The 25,202-nt window shown below is 38.5% G+C and overlaps 1 protein-coding gene across 5 annotated transcripts in view; it reads right to left on the bottom strand.

The window, feature by feature from the left end:
* TDRD7 (tudor domain containing 7) overlaps positions 1 to 25,202 on the bottom strand; it is a 72,755-nt gene that overhangs the window by 10,668 nt on the left and 36,885 nt on the right. For all 5 annotated transcript variants that reach the window (XM_038552898.1, XM_038552895.1, XM_038552896.1 and 2 more), the window contains 7 exons: positions 21,225 to 21,811; positions 17,525 to 17,711; positions 12,951 to 13,062; positions 11,082 to 11,284; positions 9,808 to 9,942; positions 7,680 to 7,766; positions 1,299 to 1,433 (listed from right to left, as the gene is read on the bottom strand). In XM_038552898.1, the coding sequence (XP_038408826.1) occupies positions 1,299 to 1,433; positions 7,680 to 7,766; positions 9,808 to 9,942; positions 11,082 to 11,284; positions 12,951 to 13,062; positions 17,525 to 17,711; positions 21,225 to 21,811 (1,446 nt within the window). The remainder of the gene's footprint in view (positions 1 to 1,298; positions 1,434 to 7,679; positions 7,767 to 9,807; positions 9,943 to 11,081; positions 11,285 to 12,950; positions 13,063 to 17,524; positions 17,712 to 21,224; positions 21,812 to 25,202) is intronic.

Genomic DNA, 25,202 nt, shown 5'->3' with positions numbered 1-25,202 from the left:
GGTTCTCCCAACTTCATTTCTATAAAATAACAAATCTAGATAGGATTAATAGAAAAAAATTTGGAATGGCTTTGAATGGTATAGCACAAAGAAAGTCCTATTGTGTGGCACTCCGACTGTCAGAGGCAGAGGGATGGATATTCTTTCCCCTCTAGTGAGGAACCTTTTCCAGGTCAGGCTGGCCCTGGGTGAATGTTCTAACATGGGGAACAGAGGCCAGAGGTGTTATCAAGTGAAAGTGGCATTTAACAATTTTCAGTATTATGGCTGAGCAACAATAAGAATAAAAGTGATTTTGAAAACTGGCTTGAACACAAGTTCAACAAGTTTTCTGTAACAGTCATTTCAGAAAAGGCAGTGGTGACAGGAGTGAGAAAAGTTACAAAAACCATGCTAATTATGGCTAAGCACTTTTTATTCACTGAATTTTGATGGCATAAGGTATCTTCTGGCAAATATAAGTGGCTTACTGAAATGACAGAATATTGATTAATTTTATTTTAAAAAACTACTAGTGTCTGTATAAAATCTTCTATTTCTCCTAAAGGTAGGAAATAGTTCTAAATAATTTTAATTCAAAATAATGCAAAATATTATCTGAATTTTTATTAATAGAGACAGGTTAGGCAGAAATTAATCTTTTTACTCAAATCTATGGAGAAAAATTCATGTAAGAAAATGGTTGAATATATGGGCAGCCCGGGTGGCTCAGCGGTTTAGCGCCGCCTTCAGCCCAGGGCCTGATCCTAGAGACTTGGGATCAAGTCCCACGTCCAGCTCCCTGCATGGAGCCTGCTTCTCCCTCTGCCTGTGTCTCTGCCTCTCTCTCTCTCTATGTCTATCATGAATGAATGAATGAATGAATGATAAATAAATAAATAGAAAGAAAATGGTTGAATATAAACAGATTTCTTAAGATAATGGCCATTTAATTAATCTAAGAACACAGGACAGGAAGTAAGTATTACTTATAAGATCTTGAAACCATGTAGAAGTGAGCACTGGCGTCTAATTATTAAAATGGAATCCCTAATTGGACAACATAGCCTAATGATGCGACATACTCGAAAACAAACATTTATCAAACAATTTCTGTAAGTTTGACTGATCTTCTTAAGTTAGCCAAACTTTACATCTGAAAACCAGTGAACAAACCACATTTGGACCATTTCCAATTTTGTTACAGACTCGGACTTTGCTCATTGTCAAGATCAAAACTGAGAGGGCATCTCACAATATGATTATAAATACATCCAAATCTCTTCCAGCAAATCTCCCAGGCTTGTAACATATAATACCTGAGGTGGTATCACAATTATTTCTTGTAGAAACCGAGGGGGAATTTCCCTGAGTTCAGACACTTTCACAGATGTCACGGTGCCAGAGTCCAGGAACTGAACATCAAGAGCCCGGCTGCTGTGAACATTCGTGATCTGCAGTGAGACAAATGTTGGCTAATTCATGAGCATATCCAAAAGGCCAAAGCACTTCTGTGCAATTATATTTTGTATAGCTCTAAAATGCATATAAAAAGCAACAAAGACCATCAGTGATAATTAAGTTTTCTTATTTTAAAATGTACCTATTTACCAAATAAATATTCTTTTAGAATAGATTTAATTTCAACATTGAGTTGTTAAGTCATTTAATCAGTAGTAATCACTAAACTAATAATAATAAAATCCACAAATATAATTATTTGCTGTGTTTTCAATTCTAGGACACTATTGATTATAAAACAATCTGATACATCATTATATATTGATTAAAGATGTAATCTGTTCTCCAAAATATTAAAATATGAGGAAGAAAACACTATTGTGTCTTAGCAATGAGGAAATAAAGAATAGAATTCAGACAGAAGTTTTCTTAAACACGTAAATATTATATATTTTAAATCATAACATATTTTGGCATTTTATAGCTTTGTCAAAAAGCCCACTGACAGTTTTTATCATTTGTTCCATGAAATTGAAACTCAGAGTCATAGAGAGGTAAAATAAATCCAAATTAATAATTCAAAAATTGGAAAATTACACACTGAGTCAAAGCAATAATTACCTATCTGTGGTCAAAGGGTAACATTACAGCATAAGATTCTGGGTATACCTTTAAATGCCCAAACTTCCCTTAATAAGCCTTTGTGATATTTGCCTCAGTGAATACAGTTAGCATTGGCCAAATATAGCCCCATCAGGATGGTTATGTGGGCAGGGACTTCATGCCTATAGTTGCTCTCATTGCCACCTTGAGAATGGTGGTGCTTTCAGCATAATGACTGTCAAGAAGAACTGGACCACTCTTGGCATGGAATATGCCAAACGTATATCAGATATAACAAAACTAAAGCCTTTTTCTAATGCTCTGGTAAATGCTTTATTAATACAATAGCATAACTTAAGTGAAATGAGTCATCAGAGAAAGACAATTATCATATGATCTCACTCATAAGTGGAATTTAATAAACAAAACAGGATCATAGGGGAAGAGAGAAAAAAAATAAAACAAGACAATCAGAGAGGGAGACAAACCATAAGAGACTCTTAATCATAGGAAACAAACTGAGGGTTCCTGGAGGGGAGGGGGATGAAGGGATGGAGTAACTGAGTGATGGACATTAAGGAGGGCACATGACGTAATGAACACTGGGTGTTATATAAGACTGATGAGTCACTGACCTCTACCTCTGAAACCAATAATACATTATATGTTAATTGAATTAAAATAAATTAATTGAATTTAAATAAAAAAATATAGCCATCCAGGTGGGAAAAAATATAATAGCATAGCTTTTTGATCTTTTAAGACTTTGATAAATACAAACAGTATTACAACAGTACCTTCTAATGTAATTTTTTATTCAAACATATATACTGAACAGATATACTGGTATGGTTGGTATATATTGAATGGTTATTATATCCAAGCATAACTGTGCAGAGACATATACTTCCCCATCTCAAAGAGCTCCGAGTCTCATGAGTGATGATGACACAAATATATAATCAGAATATAATGTAATAAGGCAATAATAAATTTATGCATGAGGTACTATAAGAACATAGAGACTTCCTGTCTGGGTACCTGACCCAGACAGGAAGTAGATGTTAGGGCAAGTTTTCATTCAGGAAGAGGGAATGCCTGGAATTGGTACTTTTCTTTAAAATGTACTTTTTTCTTCTTATATTAGTAAAATACCTTTATCACAGAAAACTTAATTAAAAGATATGAAAATCACTTATAATCTATAATAGATTATAATTATCCTTCTAGTCTTTTATCCACACATTTACAAAGAATTAGATTTATAAAAATTAGAATGTATTTGCATATACTATTTCATAATTGGCTACTTTTCATTAAATGTCTCAAAAATACTTCATGTCACATTATCTTTTATATCACTTTAATATTACATAAGTCTGTCAGGTACATTGTGACTTATCTAACCCTTTGGCTGGATAATTTAAGTTGTGTAAATCTTTGCTCTTTTAAGAAATAATCATACTTTTTGCATATTTGTATTTCCTTTTCCACAAATTAAAATTTCATAAATATCACTATTTCAGCTGGACTTTACATGATGAATGGTAGTAAATGAGGTTGGTAAGAGTAGTTACCAATTAGGGGCTAATCTGAACATTTCAAACACAGGGGGAAAAGATGAGCAAGACATACATATTTCTTATGCATGGGGGCTACAAGCATTTTGGTTATGTTGGAATGTAAAGGGAGAGGCAGGGCAAGGCAGGAGATGAGGCTGAGAGAAAGGTAAAGGTAAAATCCTGGCGAGCCAGATGTCCTCAAGAACCAGACTTTACCCTGTAGATGAGAAGAAGCCAAAACCAAGTCTTTTTTTTATTTTAAACCAAGTCTTAAGGAGAAGAATAAGATGGTCAGCTTTATAAGAGGCCACGTATTGTTGGTGGTCAGACTGGGTAAGGGCTTTGGAATCAAGTAGATAGGGTTTTAATCTCAGCTCATACTTTCTAGATGAATGACTTTTCTCCTCAGTCAGAATGGGATCACAGGATTTTGTGAAGAATTAACTGAAATCAATTATGTTTAGAAAACCTTTGTGTCTGGGAAATAGTAAGCCTCACTGAAAGTTGGATGTATTACGATTTGCTATTATTTATATTTTGGGTCACTCACTCTAGTGGCATCCATGGCTCCAATGGAGGAAGCCAAGAGTAAGGACAGAGGAACCATGGTATTACAGTGATCTAGGCAAGAAATGATAAAGAGGTGAAAATGGCAGGCTTTGGTGATTAGTTGCCCTGGAGGCTGAGGAGGATGCAGGAATCCAAGTAACTCTCGAGCACCAGGCTGAATGGTTGCATGAATGGTGGTACCACTAGAATACAGACATAGGAAGACAAAGATGGGGAAAGATAATTTTGGCTTCAGACATGCAGAGCTTGAAGAGTTTGCAAATGGGCAATTAGGCTGACTTCTGCCTAAATCTGAAGCTCACCAAGGGCTAGAAAACAAACTGGAGAGTCATGAGGACCAAGTCGGTAACTGAACCAATGAGATGGCATTACTTAGAAGGCTGAGAAGAACTGTGAACCGGGACAGGACTTGGGGCACTGACACAGACACTGCAGAGTGCAGGTGGGGGGCAGGTTTGGGTGAAAAATAGGAGAAGCAATCATTAGAATATCCTGAAGAAAATTAGGAGGATTTGATACCATGATAGCTTAGTGAGAAGGGGATTTCAAGTTTTAATACTGTTAGTGCAGCCGAGAGGCCTGGTAAGAGAAGACCTGGAAGACAACAGCTGAATTATGCAGCAAAGGTGTGGTTGCAAGGACAGGTTGTGGGAGTGCAGGTAGAAGTTAGACAGCAGTGGCTCAGAGCTGTTTGAAGGTGGCACAGAAAGTGAATACAGACCACTTAGGATGTGTCTGCAGAAAACAGGAAGAAGTAATGGCCACTGAACAGAGTTGGCTCAAGTAAGTTCAGAAGGTGTAGGCATTAAATAAAGCTTAGACAAGCTACAATGTCAAGAAGAAATACATCATTTAAACACAGGATCTGCTTTTCATTAATCATTCTTCCTTCCCTAACTTTCTATGCATTACTAAGAGAATGAACACTTCTACTACGTCCCAGGTGGACAATGCACAATTTGATAGAAAAACAAAAATAATATTAGATATTTATCTAAAGCATTTGACATACACCAAAAAGGTATTTTGCCAAAAAAATCAGAACCTGATGCTACACAGGAAGAAACTCAAGCTGTCAGATGCTCTATAAAATGCTGCTACTCTAAAAATAGAGCTACCCTATAACCCAGCAATTGTGCTACTTGGTATTTATCCAAAGGATACAAACATAGTGATTCGAAGGGGCACCCGCACCCCAATATTTATAGCGGCAATGTCCACCATGGCCAAAATACAGAAAGAGATCAGGTGTCCATTGACAGATGAATGGATAATGAAGAAATGGTATATATATACAATGGAATATTATCCAGCCATCAAAAAGAATGAAATCTTGCCATTTGCAACAATGTGGATGAAACTAGAGGGTATTATGCTAAGGGAAATAAGTCATTCAGAGAAAGACAAATACCTTATGATTCCACTCATGTGGAATTTAAGAAACAAAACAGATAAACATAGGGGAAGGGAAGGAAAAATAAAATGAGAACTGAGAGGGAGGCAAACCATAAGAGACACTGAACTCTAGGAAATAAACTGAAGGTTGCTGGAGGGGAAGGGATAATTGGGTGATAGGCATTAAGGAGGATACTTGATGTGATGAACACTGGGTATTCTATGTAACTGATGAATCACTAAATTCCATCTCTGAAACTAATTTTTAAAAATGCTGCTACTCTTCAAAAAGCCATGAACAACAAAGAAAGTCAGAGCACCTGCCAGGGTGGTGGAAACTAAGATGGCATGACAGTTAACTACAACTTGGGATCCTAGAGCAGAAAAAGGACATTTGCAGTGCAATGTGGGTAAGGTCAGTAGAGTCTATAGATTAGTTAATAATATTGCATCAGTGTTGATTTCCTGGTTCTGATAATGGTTATGCAAGATGCTAACGACTGGAGACAGTGGGTAAAGGACATACGGGAACTCTTTGGACTATTTTTGCAGCTTTGTAAAAGCCTGAAATTATTTCAAAATGAAAAGTTAAAAAATTGAATATTTGTGTATTTGTATGTAATACACTAAACAGCACAGAGCTTTAAAATTCAAATAATGTCATGTTCTTTTTTTAACAAGTTATGTTTTTGAAGTTTATAGCTAAATATGCATCTCTTGGTCATGTAACCCCAGATTTCAGCCTTCTAACATTCACATAATGACAAAAATTACTCTAAAACGGCTGCTTTCATTAAAGTAGATATGACAAAGTTTTATTCAAATAAAGGTAAAATTAGTATAATTATCAAGATGCTACTACACAGTATCAAAAAAATGAATAAAGCAATGGTATTCACCTTATTAGGGTGGGTTTGAGAATCGTATAAAAATTAGCGATACTATCCTCCCCAAAATACTTAACACACACACACACACACCTAATTTGTATACAATTCATAGGGTTCAGAACCTCCACCCCCTTAAAGTAGAGGTCCTTGCACCTAAATTAAGAACCTCTATAAGAAAGACAAAAAGGGGAAAAAAATCAAACCCAAGTTTGCAATTTTAGCAATTGTACATAGTAGATATCAGAAATAGAAGGGAAGAAAGAAAAAAAAAGAAACAGCCACCACAAAAATCCAAAACCCACCTTTGAAAAACACAGAAATATACAAAATATAACAGATCTCTTTTCAAGTTCATAATTGTGCTTGCAAGAAAATAAGACGATTATGACGGACCAGAAATAGTATGTGAACACCGAAGCCAACCCCAGCCTGGGCAGGAGGGAAGGAGGATCTGAGACTCCCTTCCCCAGGAAGCCAGAACTCTCAAAGGGCTCCCCCAACCCAGCAAAAGTGTGACTCTAGAGAGCAATTAGGCAATATCTAGTGAAACTGAAGACACATGTTCTCTCGACCCAGAAGCTCTGTTCCTTCTTGGGTACCCTGGCAGACATGCACGGGAAGGCTCCTGGCAGTGCTGTCCATAACAAAACCTTAAAAACAATCTTCATATCCATTGTTAGGAGAGTGGAGTGATCATGTTGACATCTTCATACACTGTTATATCAAACAGCAGTGAAAACAAATGAACGAGGGTTATACACACCCACATGGATGAACCTTACACATAATGAATGAAGAAGCATGTTTCAGAAGAATCAATACATTGCACTATTTACATGTATTTTATAAACATTTATCTCCTCAGTTATATTTTATTAAGTTTTACTATAAATATTCTATGCACATTTTCATTTCTGTATTTCCACTATCTCTATATTAAAATCTATAGGTAGCAAAAATTAGTATGTATAAATACAAATATAGTGAAAGTATAAAGAAATGAATAGGAATGACAAACACCACATTCAGCTGGCAGCTCCTCCAGGGTGGGAGTAGAAGAAGGAGATGCAAACATGGAGCCTCAACCACACTGGGCATGTTTTATTTCTCACATGGTGATGAGTACGTGGGTGCTTATTTCATTTTTTACAAAACTTGTTTGTAGGTCTGAAACATTTCATAATAAGCTTAAAAAAAGAAGTCAAGTGACTGATTTTACCTCTACTCGTAACCATTTTCCTTTGCAATGGAAGAGGCAGACTTTTCCACAGAAGGGTAATGAAACGAAGTACTCGGAGGTCATGTGCTACAAAACAGAAATGCAAAACACTTTTATTACTCTTAGCAAGCAGCGGATTTCTACACTGTTAGAAAAACATTGCTGTGGCTCGGGCTGACTGGTGCACCCATACTTAGCCAGGCTCCCCATGAGGAGTGTGCAGTTGTGTGTGCATGAGGGCGATGGAACTTCTGTCTTGTTTCTCAGACATTTGTTGATGGCATTGTCTACTCTCCCTCCTCACACATGGCTCATAAATCAGCCCTGTTAAAATGTCTACAAACGTTAGTGTGCAGGTCAGTATGATTCATCCAGCACTGATGCCATCAGTTAAACATGAAGAGGGAGGATGACTCTGCCAAAGGAGAAGAGCCTGGATGACAGTGAGGTTGGGCTAGCTGTCCAGAAGGCCTCTTCCTTTCAACTTTTTTTTTTTAAGATTTTATTTATTTGACAGGGAGAGAGAGAAAAAGAGTGAGCACACAAGTAGGCAGAGTGGCAGGCAGACAGAGAGAGAGAAACAGGCTCCCTAGTGAGTAGAGCCCCCAGTACTTGATCCTAGGACCCTGGGACCTGACCTGAGCCCAAAGCAGACACTTAACTGACTGAGCCACCAGGCACCCCTTCTTTTTAACTTTTAACATTTAAATTCAAAGATGAGATTTTAATTCCCAAATAAATGTTATCAACACAAATACAGAGATCGGTGCCAGTGAAATGTCAACAAATCACGGCTGTAAACCTCTTCATCCTTCTCTTTGCTGTAGTTTGAAGCTAGGGACCTGCCATGGTCTTGCTTGTTCAGGATGAATGTTTCTACTCTCCCCAAAGGCAATGTCTCCATTCAGGTTACCAGTACACAAGGGACTATCAAGAGAGCTTTTCACCACCAGAGGTAATAAGAACATATATGTAAATGAGTCACTGGAGTCAGCTTCTCTGGAGGTCTCAGATTTCTCCAAGATAGATTAGCAAACCAAACTTAAGTAATAACCCTGAGATACAACTAAGACATCTGTATTACAGAAAGAGGTAAAGCTATATAGATCTAATGCCTCAGTTCTAGGCTGTAGTCTGAATACAAGTTTAACCCAATTCAGTAAATATTTTGGAATACCTATTCTATGTATGACACTAGATTACATACTGTAGTAGCTAAATGAATTAGGTACTTAACAGTACCTGGTAAGGCAAACAAACCTTCTACCCTCAAGAAGCCTGCACTCTAGTAAGGCAAACAAACACCCAAATAGGTAAACTACCATGCTGCAAATGATGCCAGGAGGCACATTCAGAGGTTAGAGGGAAGGGTTCACTTCTGTGGGTGAGGGGGGTCAAGACTGAAGTCATATTAGGGTTTAATCACTCAAAACCATAGCATATTCCAGATTACAAATATAATCCCCTAATGGAGGTAAGAACATCACCTTAGAACCTTAAAACAAAACCTCTACAGATTGTGATTCAGAAAATACTACTAGAATCAAAGGGTAAGGAGCTTATTAATACATTTAAACACAGAACCACATTTACTGAGATGGTAGGTTCTCAGGGACCAAAAAAAGCTTGGGGAGTGATGCCTAGAAATTATCTTCCCCTGAATTCCATGGTTTTATCTGAGACAGAGGACCCATCTGGCTCTAGCAAACAAAGTTACAAGCAGCTGCACTACAGTATCACCAACTGTACCTTGTAAATAACAAATCTGTCAGTTACTGAGCACTTACTCTGTGCCAGACACTGTGCTAAACAGTCTTGCCACTGGTCCTCACAACAATCTTATGGATGGATATACACCCTATTATATCCTCATTTGATAATGCAGAAACCAGTGGTTTTTGTTTTGTTTGTTTTGTTTGTTTGTTTGTTTTTTGTTTTGTTTTGTTTTGTTTTGTCTTTTAAGTTCTGCAGTCTGGGGCTCTTACCCACTACTGTACAGCTTCTACCTTCTACTATTCAAAAGTTACACACACGTATACTATTTAGTACATTCTTATATTTAATATTTAGAACATTCTTGTTTGCAATTTTAGGATTAATGCTAGAGGAGGAGGATTCTCTGCCATACCTTACAATGGAAGTAGTCCTCTATCTTATGCAGAAGATCGTTGAGCTTGTTCAGACCTTTACAAGGCACCTGGCAGTAGAGTGTGCCATCAGAGCAAATATTAGTCACTCTGACATTTGTGTACATAGCATCAATCTGGAACAAACAAAGGACACACCAAGGATGCTTGAGAATAGAGCGTAGCTCTTATCTGCTTAAGGGGTGACAAATCTCATTTGTCTTTGCATTTTAAAATCTTTTAAGTAAGCTGGAGAATAGATAAGATGATAGAGTAATGTGAAAAACTCATTTGGATACCTCTTTCTGAAAGGAGTATCTAATATCATGTGGTGAGGCACAAGGTAGACATTTTGCATACATTAACCTATTACCATGTTTCATTGCCTAGAAAGGCTAAGAATATAATTTGGGTTTTTTTCTCCCCATTAATTTATAGAAGTTATAATTACATAAAAATGTATTTTTGCAATATGATCAGAAATTAAAATTTAAAACTCACAAAATCAATCCCATTATCAGCCCACTTTCTAAAATGTGTTTATTGGCCACATGAAGGTTAGTAATTTTTAAAAACTATAAATGTAAAAGTTTAATTTTGGCCTTTGTTTTTAGTCAAACTATAATATTATCTTTATAGTTCACTTTTGTTCTACCTAGTAAAAAAATGTTTTTCCAATGTTGCAACAAAGCCTTCACAAGGACCATTTTAACATCCTATTCTTTAGAGTTGGCTGTTCTATAAGTTATTTAAGAATTTCCTTCTTTGCAGTAATTTATGTTTTTCACATTTTAAAACTGTAAAAGCTAGCAACTTAATAAACATCTTCATGGATCTAACTTTCCCTTTTATAGTAGTATCTGCCCATATTGTCTTTGCAAAATAATTTTTTTACATTTTTGAAATTTAAATTCAATTTGCCAACATATGGTATAGTACCCAGTGCTCATCCCATCAAGTGCCCTCCTCAGTGCCTGTCACCCAGTTACCCCATCCCTCTGCCCACCTCCCCTTCCGCAACCCTTTTTTTGAAAATAATTTCATATAAAATACAATTTTAGTGTAGAAACTGGAAAATAAAATGAAAACCCAATTCCTAATAATGACTGTTTATGTTTTGGCCTTCTTTCCCCCTCCAACAGCACCCTTTGCCTTTTTCCCCTCAATACACAATCTGTCCCTATTTGTTGCTAGCCCAAAATTTAAAATGTTCTTTTCTAATAACTTTCTTCCCTACAATATGTTTAACAGATGACTATAGTGGTCACTGTGCTACCTGAAGGTGAGCCTCCAGAGACTTGTCACAGATCGCCTTTAAGCAGGTGGCGTTAATATTGACGTCGTCATCTCCTGAGGTGTCATACAGAACAACAAGCGGGATATCCGCTTTTTCAAGTATTTCCACTGCAAAGATCTTTCCACAAGTTAAAGATTCAACCACCTTTACTAAATCAGGATCATCACTTAAAACTTCCAACCCTGAAAAATATTGAATATTTTAATTTCTACTTAATTAGCAGAATCATTTTAAGATAAATGGATTGTTTATCTTAAAATGTTTTGGCCACTTATTATAATTGTGAATCTACTATAAAATTCTTACAAAATTTTCTAGGGAACCTTTGTTTTACATAACCTATCCTTAGGTCTTCTAATATATATTATAGTGTGAATGCCCTTTTAAATGATTACATAAAGGCAGGCAATCTTAAAACAGAAAAAAGCTGATGTTCTATCAGAATTTCTACCTAAGGAAAATGGTCTTCACTTTATATACAAACATATATTTAAAACAAAAAGGCTAATACATATAAGAAGTTATCAGTTATGTCTACCAGTCATGTATTTGTAATGCTTTTCCTAAAAATTTACCCTTCACCTTTTCATTTTTCTAATTAAATATACAATTATTTCATATAAAATGAACATGCATTTATTGGAAATTTACAAAATAATTTTTTCTGTATTTCTTTTTAAGTACACTAGGATGATTCTGAATATGCCAAAGAACTTTGTGATTTATCAAAGAAAGATTAAATTGTGTTTAACATAATATGGGTATCAGGTGAGTTTTATTGTAGGCTAATTACTTTAAATTCTTTGAAAATTATAATTCTATGTAGCATATACATGACAACTCTAAGTTATTCTATTAAACTAATTAAAACAAGCTCATCATTTCTGTAATGGTACTATAAGGTTCATTTCTGTATTCTTCCCCTTGAAATCCATAAGCACAAATTCACAGACTCCCTCTGAGATACATTTCTCTTGTTCTCTTTCTGTTCTCCAGACACGTAACATTACAGCTTTTCCCAAACCTCTCATTTCAGCATCCTAACTCTTGTCCTGTGCTCTTGACATGTTCTTTTCCAAACTAACTCTCACAGGTTTCTAACAGGCTTCTAAAATTACTTGAGATTTATCTCACAGAGCCATACCCAGCTCCTTTGATATAAAGACTCATTCTTGCTAAGAAGGAGGTATTTTTCCTTGGGCTAATTTTCAGGAAAGAATGGTGATCATTTTCTGAATTTAGCTCAGGCTCTCCTGGCACAGTGCTCACACACTTCCATTTCCATGTCTTTCTTCACATATGAACACAGCCACTGCATCCTCCACAATTGGAGGTTATCCCTACCATGTCACTGTTGCACACATGAGGAGGAAAGAAAAGAACAGTGATACATCGACTGTGCCAGGGATGCACTAACTCATGCTTGGGTGCACGAAGGAGTGTTACTTGGTAATGAGCAGCACCCAGAGCCCACTTCCATGGGAAGAAGCAGAAAGTCACTTCACAAAAGGTCCAACAACTGGATTCAAACTAATCAAACCCCATAATTCAGGGCCTCCAGCAGTTGTTGCTAGGGCAGTTAGAACAACAACAAAACCTTTAAGTTGGCCAATAGACCTTTTTATGATAAACTATATTATATATAAAATAAAATAAAAACATTGTAGCATGTTTATAAAGATCATATCTTAGAAAGAGGACATTAAACATGATTTTATTTATATCTTTCAAGAAATAACACATTATAAGACCTTCAGATACTTAGTACATTTTAGGATTTAACCACCCAAAAGTACAGCGGTAATAATGTATGAAAATAGAGAGAGCTTTAAAAAAAGTTCCTCTTACCTGCTAGCTTACACTTCGTAGCTTGGAATGAGAGTGAACAGAACTTTGGGTTCAATTTGTATGCTTTGCTCTTTTCAATATTCTCACTGAAACCATAGTCAACATAGCATACCTGATGATAACAGAAACATCATTTAGGTTCAAATAAAATTCTTTATTGTTGCTTCTTAAAAAACATTTGATGCCTCTAACTGGCTCCATTTATTCCATAATCAGCATGTCAAGGGATGCCAGACTGCCTGGAAAACGCCCAGGGTGGTGGCCCTGACTTGGGCCTCCTGACCCCAGGCCCCACTCCTCTTCACCAATGGAAAGAACAAGGGGAGACTGCTGAACTCAGCAGCACCACTGGTTCGGCCAACCCTGACTGTCCCCCGCCCTCTCATCATAACATAAGGTGATGCCCACCTCACCTTATTCTTTCTTGATTCATATACTTCCACTAAGGATGCACACCCCTAAGGATCTGATTTGTTTCTAGAGAGGGCATCACCTATAGAGGGGTATTTATCAGATTCAAAATCCCCAGAACAGCACTTATAATGGCCGACTCCCAGCAATTATGCTTGGAGGGACCAGGCTGCTGTCAGCGACAACAATGATGTCATGGTTAGATAACAGGGAGTTCTACACTGTAAAAATAAGTACTTATGGTTTGTTTTTCTTCACTGGTGCAAAGCTGGGTTAGGCCTTAGTCCAGCTCAGCAAAAGCCCCCAAATCTGCTGAACAGAGGTCTGTGTTTGCAGAAACTTGCATAACTCTTCTTCACTATTAGCACAGATCATTAAGAGCTTGGATGTTATTTATAGAGTATTAATAAACACATTATATTGGAAAGGACTATATAAACAAAGCTTCTTTTTTGAGAAAAATAAAATCTAGAAACACTGAGCTGTGGTTTAGAATGATAACTCTATGATGATAACTACAAATCTTAGGGAAAGTGTTAAAAATCTAGTATGCTTCTCTAACTCAAACAGATGATATTATTAAAACAAAACAACAACAAAAACCAAAGCAAAAGGCATGGCTGATAAATACCAAGTAGCATAGATCTAAGTGCTTTTACCTCCTGCAGAAAAATTAAGTCCACAGGCCACTTCTTAGTATGTAGATTATGATACTAAACATACAAAACAGAAATTCTCAGCAGAGAATCAAAGGGAAAAAAGAAGAGTTGCAGAGACCCTGAACACTCTTCCGGACCACCAGATAACTGGGTGTGGGGGGCCTGTATGTCGCTTGTTGGAGACAATCATTTCCCAGAGTCCTATGTTGACTCAATTCTCCCCATAGGTTGAGATCTCTGACTCGGCTCCCAGAGCAGACGGCTAGCCATTTAAGCTTGTGGGCCCATTTCTCTAGTCCCAGATGAGCACCCATTCCTCCTCCCCAGAGGCCTCAGGAGTCAGAAGTGCTCCTTTCCTTTAAGAGCTATCGCCACCTACAACCTGGACTCTGCAATTCCCAGACCTAGAATGGAGAGAACAAGGTCTAACAATAGGACCAACATGTGAAATCAACATTCCTAGGAAATTCAGAATGTATTCGTAGTATTAAGAGACTAAAAAATAAGTGCTCCAAAATCTTTAAAGGGTTTCTGTGACATCTGGAGCTTGTTTTCTTTTTCCTGCTTTCTTTCTGAATCAAATATCTTATCTTTTTTAAAAAAAAGATTTTATTTATTTATTCATGAGATACACACACACACACACACAGAGAGAGAGAGAGAGAGAGAGAGAGAGAGAGGCAGAGACACAGGCAGAGGGAGAAGCAGGCTCCATGCAGGGAGCCCAACTTGGGACTCGATCCCCGGACTCCAGGATCATGCCTGGGCCAAAGGCAGGCACTAAACCGCTGAGCCACCCAGGGATCCCCCTCAAATATCTTATCTTTGTATGGCAGCTGAAGTTTACAAAACACTCGCTCGTGGGTTGAGAGTTTGACTACCAACACACTCTGCCCTGGGCCTTTGCCCTGTGAGGACTGAGTGGAGTTTCTCTCTCTAATGCCCTGGGATCAGCATAAATAGGCTGAGTCCTGGCATCCAGCCCCAGGCAATTCCTGGTTCTCTGGCACCATCAAGTGGCCATAGATCTCACAGCGCCACGTGAGAGAAGCAGCTGGAATCACTGGGATGCAAGTCTGGGTCAACACCAGAGGGCACTCACTTCAGGGCATGACTTCATACTCCTGTCTCCCATACTCACCAAGGATCTGACAAGTGGAAAGCAAGGAGGGAATTGTACTTGCTCTCAGGCACAGCATAGCTCAAGAGGAAAAAGACTTGCTAAGTAGATGGGGTTTCTCCAGATAAAGGGGGAACTGTATGTCTGTCTGCTTCATGGGGCTGTGGGGAACAAGCTCAGGCCAGAATTGCTCCAACGACTGCTAGGAGCTTAGGACTATACAACATACTGAGATACTCCTTCACTCCCAACACTCAGCAGCCACGCCACGGCTGGTGCGCCCCCCATCAGACACTTCCTTCTTCTGGCTTTCATGACACTGCCCTCTTGATTTTTACCTCTTCTTTAGACATTCTTCAGATTGTGTGAAAGGTTTTCTTTCCCAGAGGAGGTTCCAGTGAAGACAGGGTCTCTTGATCAGAGTGTTTTCTTACACAGGTAAGAGTATTTGAGACACAGATTAGGGAATGGAGGGATTGACCAAGGGCAAAGGACATTCACAGGCAGAAACAGGACTAGGGCCCAAACTGCTAATCATGCTGTGGTCCCTCCTGGTCCAGGTCTCTGCTTGGTCCTTAACTTTTCCAGATTTTTTTCAAACTTTATCCACATATAATTTATATTGAATGAAAAATGTCCATTTAAAGCATACAGTTTGATGGATTTTGACAAATGTATAGACCCACATAATGACCACTCTAATCAAGATACAGACCACATCCACCACTCCAAAAAGTTCCCCTTTCCTCTTTCCAATTAAGCCACCTCCATCTGTCCCAGGCAACCACTGATCTGATTTCTATCACTACAGATGAATTTCACCTGTTCTTAGGCATCATTTATCTGGACTCATACAGGATAAGTCTTTTGTATCTGGCTTCTCTCACTTGCACAGTCTATGAGTTTTATCCACATGACTGTTTTCAGTAGTTCATTCCTTTTCATTGTTGAATAGTATTCCATTATATGAATAAACTACAATTTGCTTATACATTCACCTACTGGTAAACGTTTGGGTTGTTTCTGCTTGGGGATTATAAATAATAAAGCTGCTACAAACATGTATAAGCCCTTTTGTGGACCTATGTTTTCACTTCTCTTGTGTAAATACTTAGGGTTATATGGTAAGTTTAACTTTATAAGAAACTGCCAAACTATTCCAATTTTCAGATTTTTTTAAAAAGATTTTATTTATTTATTCATGAGAGACACAGAGAGAGAGGCACAGACACAGGCAGAGGGAGAAGCAGGCCACATGCATGGAGCCTGATGTGGGTGGGACTCGATCCCAGGTCTCCAGGATCACACCCTGGACTGAAGGCGGCACTAAACCGCTGAGCCACCTGGGCTGCCCCAATTTTCAGATTTTTAAAGTCAGGTCAAATTGCTTAAAAGCTATAGCTTTGTAGATTTACTTACGGAATTTCCCAAATCTCTCTGTAAATGGCCAAGGGTGGCTACGTGGTTTGGGTGAGCTTGCCTCTGGAGAGGATAAGGGCCTCTTCTGTGAAACCATCTGGGTAAGAAACAGCAAGCACTGCTTTCTGACCCTCCTGACACTGTTCTTGGGGTCAGGGGTTTTGGAGGAGAGTCTCTGATGGACTAAAGCCCAGGTTCAGCGAGCAGTATTCACATTCTGGGGCACATAAGGGGTTATTTGCCAGGGACTGACACCACCACAAAAAATACGTTTCAAATTATGGAACAGAGGTTGCGGAAATAAAAGTATATTTCCCTGCTTGCAAAACCTAGACAAAACTGTGCCTTGAGAATGAGCGAGTACTCATTCTCAGTCTGCACTGAGGGAGAAAGAGGCCATGGGGCAGAGGCTGACCACTAGGAACATGGCTAAGTCTGGAAATCTTGGAGCCTGCTGATGGAAGAGACTGGCAAAAGATCCCTCTGATCTTTCCAAGAGGACTGAGAGGGCAACACTCAGATAGCTCTTGGGGCACGACCTGAGTCCTGTTTCAGAGTTCCCCTTGACTGGCTGCAGAAAAGGGGAGAGGAAGACTGTCATGTCCTCTGATCTATAAGCTTTCCTCACACCTGAGTTCTGACCTGATAGGAAGTCCACAGATCCTCTGATCAGTATTTATTACACATCTCCTAGGAATGGAAATAAAGGCCTTTTCCTGATTATATCACAGATTATGAATACTGTCATAAAGAAGACTTTAAAAAAAAACCTCTGAGATAATATGACTATCACTGACTTAACAACTGACAGGGATAAAGTCTTTTACAGATATTATCTTGTCAACTCCTAGAAGAAAAAAACCCCTAAATGTAGTTAGGAAGGACCCAATATTAGAAGGAACACTTACATTTGAAAAATAATGTGTTTGTCTTCATAATGCTTTGACAAAGTAAATAGTACTTGCCTTTATTCTGTTCTCTTCTGTTGAGATGATCTGTGCCCGTAACCAAGCATCCTCCTCAGCATTTACAGCCAGTAATTGCCCCACATGCACAGTCTGGACTGGCGTGACTTTAGGGTTCTTACTATAATACTCTTTCATCTCATCTTCCATTAATTCCTGAGCAGCAGAATAGTCTTTGCCCACATACCTGAATTATGTAAAGGAAGAAAGCATAAATGAAGCAACTCAGAAGGAAGAAAACCATGGGAATACATTAACGTTACTCTGTGTTTCTTCCACTGCCATCTTTGGTTCCAGTCTCAGGCATAGCTTATACCAACAGGTTAGAGAACATATATTTAGTAAACATTTCTTTTCTGTCTTGAAAAGGAAAATGTAATATTGTGGAGCTCGTGCAAAATAAGACCAGATCGAACACACCAGAGCAAATGCTTGACAACAGTCCAGACAGCTAGAGGATGTCACAGTTGGGGAATGTACAGGGAGGACAAGGCTAAGATTCAAGGGAAGGGAAGAGACGAGATATGGTGGGATATGGAGATGCCAAAGCAGGCCAGATTAACAAGAGTGGATTTAGGATTTTGACTAAGGCTGCGGGCAATCTTTGTAGATTATTGAGAAGAGAATCTAGTTGACCGTTTGACCTAAGGCTGGGGTTGAACAAGACTCAAGCTCTGAGAACAACTGAAATTTTAATAGAGAAAAACAAAGCCTTAAAGACATTAAACATGACCATGTGACAACCCATCCCCCCAGCTTACTGAACAAATTTGAACAAATTACCACAAAATGTTGAGTTTTGATATCCTTAAAGAGATATCTTCTGACTAAATCTCTTTTAAACTGTACACTTTCTGAGAAGTCTCTCTCATGATACAGCCTACCCCTTCTACAATTTTCTGCTGTTGAAACTGCAGTCACCTTGTCCTAGCATGTGTTATCACAACACACTATTTCCCTTCCTCCGACAAATAGGCTGTTTTTTTGCCTGTCAGTGCTGGGGGACAATTCTACTAAAGGCTGCCTTCCAGGATGTAAACTCCAGCAAACTAAGTTTGGGGCCTGCAGCAGGAGCTATCTCGGCCATAGGATGAAGCGTCTTTGGCTGGAACGGTGCTGTAACAGCACCAGAATCACAGACTGTGGAGATGGGGGACGTGCCACAAGCACATTGCCCTTAGTGTTGTTCTAGCTTTTACTCAGGGCCTGAGTGGTCCTATGTAGCTTTAAGAAACTATTCCCTTGGGAATGTGGTCATGCATTCTTAGTAACTATAAGCAAGACAGAAGATACCCTATTCAACCTATTTGTTCGAGGAAAAAAAAGCTTTACAAAGTCCTGCACAAAACGGAAAGAACGCCTCTTTTGAGGCAATGGCTATTTTAAAACCAAATACTATGTGGATGTTATCTACTCTAGAAGCTAAGAAGCCTTGTCACACTGTGTGGGTTCAGTTGACTGAACTTTACGAATGTGAAGGTGTTGCCTGCAGTGCAGCTGCACGCTCAGCTCCCAACGTTCCTGGGAGGTCTGCGGCTCCACCCATGTGCCCATTTCCTGGGACCCAGAGTCTCCCAGGGGCTCCGTTTAGTGCTGCTACAGCTCTAGGAGCCCAAAAGGCTGAAGCCCGGGCAGCAACCTGTGACCTGGCAGTCTGCTGGGCATGGGCACCTGCTAGGGATGGGGCCAGGGGAGAGAAGCAGGATAAAATCTGCTCTCTACAGCAACCAGTGGAGATGAGTGGCTACACGGCTTGGGGTGAGGATGATGTTACAGTTGGTTTGATAGTGGAAAGTGACAAGAATGAGGTCCTGCATTGTCTCCAAATTACCTGAGCATGTGGGCAAAGAATGACAGGTAGGCCAACTCAGGTATGCCATAAATACAAGGCTTTACAGAGTTAATCTTTGAAACCAGAGACCAGGGATTCCCATATTTGGTCTCAGGGTTCCGCCATGACACCTCAGAGTGTCACAGGCCCAGTTTCTAGAGCCTACTACTGTCTGCCTGAGTAAAGATGTAAATCTACACTAGGACTCAGCCCAGCTGGAATCTAAGTCTTTGGAACTGGGGTTTGGGGGGGGGGAGTTGCCAATGACCTAGGATCAACCCAACAGGACACAGTACCCCTTGTACTTCCTGGTTGCCAGCCACTGTGCTAAACGGTAGAATATGGATTCCAGGATTCAAATTCACACTGGAAAAGGGGGTCTAAATAATCTGAGGACCTGGATCCATCATCCTAAAGTAGATGAGAACCCTTTTACTACAGTCCTGGACTGGATCCAGAATCCTGCGATCCCTTGGTAAGAACACCAGAAATCACATGCTCTGTCTAGCCCAGTGCTGGGTGCTTGGTCGGACAATGGAACCAACAACTAACAGTATCAGACACCAAAGGATCCTGCCAAGGAGGCAGGTTTAAATTTTTTTATAATGATAAAGTTAGCAACATGTTCCTCAACAACCTTCCTCTACCTCAATTTATTAGTGAACCCCAGTCGGATCTCTAACTCTCAACAACCCATTTACAGCTTCAGGCTGTACCACATCTTAGAATAAGAGGTTTATTCATTTCCAACTGCTGTACCAAACAAGACCTCTGTAAAGCCTCTGTACATTTTACTTTGAACATACCAAGACACTTGATTCCACTTCATTATCCACTCAGTTTGTTTAAGTAGAAGAACTTAATATTTTTTATCTATTCTTCCACTGAAGGAACTTGATAATTTTTTGTGGTCTTTCTTTAGGGCATTCCCAGTTTAGCAATGATTCTCTGGAGGAATAACAGTCCAAACCATAGGGACATTTTGGTTGAAGCAGCCTGGATACTATTCTGATTTAGCCTTTTCCTTTTCTGTCCACAACCACTCTGGGTGCTTCTGAGATCCAGCTATTACACTGCTTCCCATTCTTTATCCAGAGTCAGAAACTATAAATTATAGTCTTTCAATATCTTTCATGTATTCTATATTTTCTCCAAAAGTCCACATCAAGTGTCTGGACCTTTTTTTTTTTTTTTTTTTTTTTTTTTTGTAATTTCAGTTATCACCAGCCACTTTGGCAATGACTGTTATCAAAAAGCCCAAGAAACCAGAGAGTACCTTTGGCTCCAAGAGTTAATCTGATGTATCATACTAGGTAGGCAGTGCTTAGATGTTCTGACATTTATGAAATGCTACATAGTCCCAGGTTAAATAGTATTACCTACTTAGTGGGTGACTTAATTTTTCTATGGATTAGGTATTGCTTTTGACATATATAGTTATCATGTTTTCAACATAAATTTTGTTTCACATTCAGAGCACACTATCATTCCAATTTTTAAAACTGCTAAGTATCTTTTCTCATAAGAACGGATGTATATTTAACAAATATAACAAATATTAAGTATGTATGAAGAGATTGATTTTTTTAAAGTCTGATTTCAAGATGCTCACCGTCTACTGGGAGAGACCAATGTACATAAATAATCATAACGTAGAAGAATAAGAACTAATCTAAGAGATACAAACACAAAAGGGTTCTAGCAGTTGAGAGAAATGTGCAAGATATGAAAACAAGAATTGTTATTATATTTCATTGTAACTCTACAGAACTAAGAATATACTATTCTTCCTCAACTCCCAGCATCTGTGGGAAAAATAGCCAAGTGACAATACACCAGGGTCCTAAAGAATTAGAAAATAAAACCCACCTGATAACCACTTCGTTTGTGTTGCTTAGTTCAACCACCAATACAGATGGGGATGCCTCAGTTGGGATGATTAACGGAGGAACTGCTGTATTCTCCAGAAAGGTATCAACACTTTTGGCAATGTTTTCTTCTATCTGCAAATACTCTTGCTCAATCATAGACTTGATATCATAATCGCCATGTGCTTGCCCTGCATCCTTCAGGATTTTGTCAGTGGGCAATGGAAGTTTAGCATAGAGAATGGCCTTCTGGGGATTTCCAGAAATGTAGTCTATGGTGCATACATCAGAAAGTGAGGCAAGATTTTTTAAGGCATCCTCAGGGAATTTCATTTTGTACATGTCCTCAAATGCTTTGGGGAGTGCACTGGCCCAAAGACCACTTGAGTATTTTGTCAGCAGCTCTGCGACTTTCTCTTTAAAGTCTCCTGGCATAACTGCTGGACACCCTTTTAATGGTGGTATTTGTTTTGGAGCAGGTAGTGGAGATGGAGGCACTTTTTCACCATCCAGTTCACTTCTCAAAAGCTGCTTTCTCTTAGCTGGATAAAGCAGCAAATCTTGACCACCGCTACCAGGTTTTTCCACCTGAAATTTTTAAATAAAGCAAATGACAGATATCTCAATGGCTATAGACAACCTGAAAACACATTAATGCATTTCAAATGAGGACAACACTGTTTTCAAATTAAGAGAACACAAAGTGTACATTTTACTCTTCTCAACTACTAAGATTTAATGCATTTCCTTCATCTACAAATAACTCATGAGCCACATTTCAGAAATAAAGAGGAAAATAAAATAGCATGAATTTTCCTTATGTTGGAGTCTGGCCTCCAACAACCCTACAAAATCATGAGAATTTCTGCCCTGTAAACCACACATCTTACTTAGTTCTCTGTCAAATCCAAAGCAACAGCTTATAATATCGACTGAATACAAGGTGGGATGAAGCTGTGAATAGGTATCAGAACTGTCAGGAATAAACCACTGGGAAGAAATCTAGAAAATATTTAGACAAAACCGAAGAGCTAGTTGTTTTTCTTCTTCTGGCAGTATCCTGAGAAAACCCTTAGCTTTCCATTATTTAGAAAAAGACCCTCTGGAGATAAGGTGCAGCTTTTACAATCACCAAAATAGAAAGTTAGTTAAAAGTTGTCCCTTCAACGAACAAGAGATAAAAATGCCTGGCACTTATGTCATTCAATCCCTAATTTTATCTGTGTAATATTTCTGAGAGGCATGGCTCAACAGCATCTGTTTGTATAGGAGAAGAGGAACTGCTATAAGGCACCATTTCCCCCACCCCCCCCACCCCCAAGTTTTAAGCCTTTCTATTACTAGACCAGAGGTCAGCAAACTACAAGTTGCAGCCCAATGCAGCTCACAACTTGCTTTTGTCTTGCCCATGAGCCAATGTGATTTTTATATTTTTAAATGGTTGAAAAAAAATCAAAATTATTTCATGATGTGAAAATTGTATGAAATTCAGTGTACATAAAACTTTATTGGAACACAGCCATGCCCATTTGTTTAGGTGTTGTGTATGGCTTTTATACTTCAATAGCAGAGTCAAGAAGTTGTGCCAGACTGTGGGCAACAATGACAAAGCTGAAAATATTTACTACCTGGCCCTTTATTTAAAAAGTTTCTGGGGCACCTGGGTGACTTAGTTGGTTAGGCGTCTGCATTTGGCTCAGGTCTTGATCTGAGTCCCAGGATTGAGCCTTACAGGGAGGGCTCTCTGTTGCTCCTCCTGCTTGTGCTGTCTCACTCTCTGCCAAATACATAAATAAAATCTTAAAAAAATAAGTCTCAACCTTTAACTAGACTAAAGTTAGCATTCACAGCCCTCTAAAATGTTCCCCTATTGTCAGATCTTATTCAGCTATTCCTTAGTTGCAATTTAAGCCCTTAGAAGAGTATTCCAGACTACTAAGGTAATAATACAAGGTTGTAAGAAGTCCTCCCTCTCCTAAGAAGAATAGAATATTAATGTATTCTTTAGTTTTGTCTAAATATTTCCTAGCTTTCTTCCTGATAGCTCAGCTTGTTAGTAAAGAACACTGACATCTACTCATTTGCTATATAATGCTTAGGAAGAAAGAACCTAAATATGTGTATATAAAGAAGATATTGTCTTGTTACCCAAGAACAACTTTAAAAAGTCAAAAGACATCAATTTAATATTAAATAGATTGCTTTTAGTCCGAATATATATTCTAGGTGATACGTGAAGATGAATATTAACACAAGTATAAAACATTAGGTTTTCTTCCTCACATTCTTCTGTGTGTTTAAGTTTTGAGGAGATGCCTCGGTGGTTCAGTGGTTGAGCATCTGCCTTTGGCTCAGGGCGCGATCCCCAGATACCGGGATGGAGTCCCGCATCAGGCTCCTGATGTGGGGAGCCTGCTTCTCTCTCTGCCTATCTCTCCACCTCTCTATGTCTCTAATGTATAAATAAACAAAATCTTTTAAAATATATATATAAAAGAAAATAAAAAGGAAAAAATTTTGAAAAAAAAGTTTTGATTACTGGGGGAAAAGTCCATGACTAAAAAACCTCAAGGATCAATGAAAGTAGAGGCAACTGAGTCCATGTTTATTTAGCATCTTCTGGCATTCCCAGCCATCATTGATGAACTCCTGCTGACACCTTGTGACCTTCTGGATGGTGGATTATATAATAGCCACAATCTATGTCCCTAATTTTAAGCCTCAGGGATATAAATGTCTGGACCATTTCTCATTCTGCTCTCAATGGTCTTGAGATTCACATTTTCAAATCTGGAATCTTAAAATGCCAATTAAATCTGGAATCTTAAAATGCCAATTCTCACTGTGCTTTTAAGACACTTAATAAGATATAAGAATGCAGTATCCAGGGAAGGTTTGAGAAACACAGTTTGGGAGCAAAGGAAGAAATAAGAATTCTATGTGAATTATTCACTTGTCATATAGAATCTCAATTAATGTAATCTTTGATTAAGACATGACAGTCCTCCACATGGAAAGCCAGCTGAGCTTTCTGGACCCACCTTCATTTTTTGCCTACAGACCTCTCTTCAACTTTCTGCAACACCTTCTCTGAAATGGATGGTAGAAACCTATTTCAGTGGAATTTCTTACTTATCTAAAATAACTCTCACAAGCCCCATACCCCAACTGTCCACATGGCTTCTTGCAACTCAAAAGAGGATATCCACTCAAAAAACTACCAGTCTGGGAAGTGGCATGACCTGGAACTCCACACCTTTACTTACTCCACCTCACCCTCACCCTCAACAGGTGAGACAGGTAGGTAACGTAAAAGATTAACTCCCTACACTATGGAGTTTAAACTACCTTCTTTGGCATTCATCAGAAGATTCTGGTATCTAACATGCCTTAGACTTTTTATACCCCATGAGTTCATTATACTTAATTTGATTTCTGCCTCATTTGGAATTGCAATGAGATACTTCTCTCACATCCCTCTGGGATTTTGCAAGTTTAAAGTAGACATATTGGGTTTGGTATATGTGAGGCCCAAGGATTTCAAACACCAATTTCTCTGGGAACCCCATTTGTTCACACAAATAAAAGTATTTATCCTATGCACCTAGAACCTTTCTTCTTCTTTTTTTTTTTTTTAGAACCTTTCTTCTTAATTATAAGAGGTTTTTACTTCCTCCTTTCTAATTTTACTTGTAAACTTAAATTCTTGAAGCCCAAATCCTTTGAGTCTATGGAAAGCTCATCTGCTAACTCTGCAGCATGAGCAACTGAGGTAAACTTACTGTCTCTCATGGAATTAGAATTTTCTGTAACAGAATTGGTATTGTCCAATTAAATCAAAAAGATTTCCAAAACAGTTGTATATGTCTCATCCAGCCACAGTTTTGTTTCCACTGGGTACTGGTTCTTTGTGTTGAAGCTTTAAGTTCTAAATTTCATTTTATATGGTCACCAGCCAATACAAACCTGAGACAGTACA

This window comes from Canis lupus, chromosome 11 (genome assembly GCF_011100685.1).
Source record: "Canis lupus familiaris isolate Mischka breed German Shepherd chromosome 11, alternate assembly UU_Cfam_GSD_1.0, whole genome shotgun sequence".
NCBI classification, from domain to species: domain Eukaryota; kingdom Metazoa; phylum Chordata; class Mammalia; order Carnivora; family Canidae; genus Canis; species Canis lupus.
The sequence above is the reverse complement of the archived record's forward strand: the minus strand, read 5'-3'. Positions and strand labels throughout refer to the sequence as shown.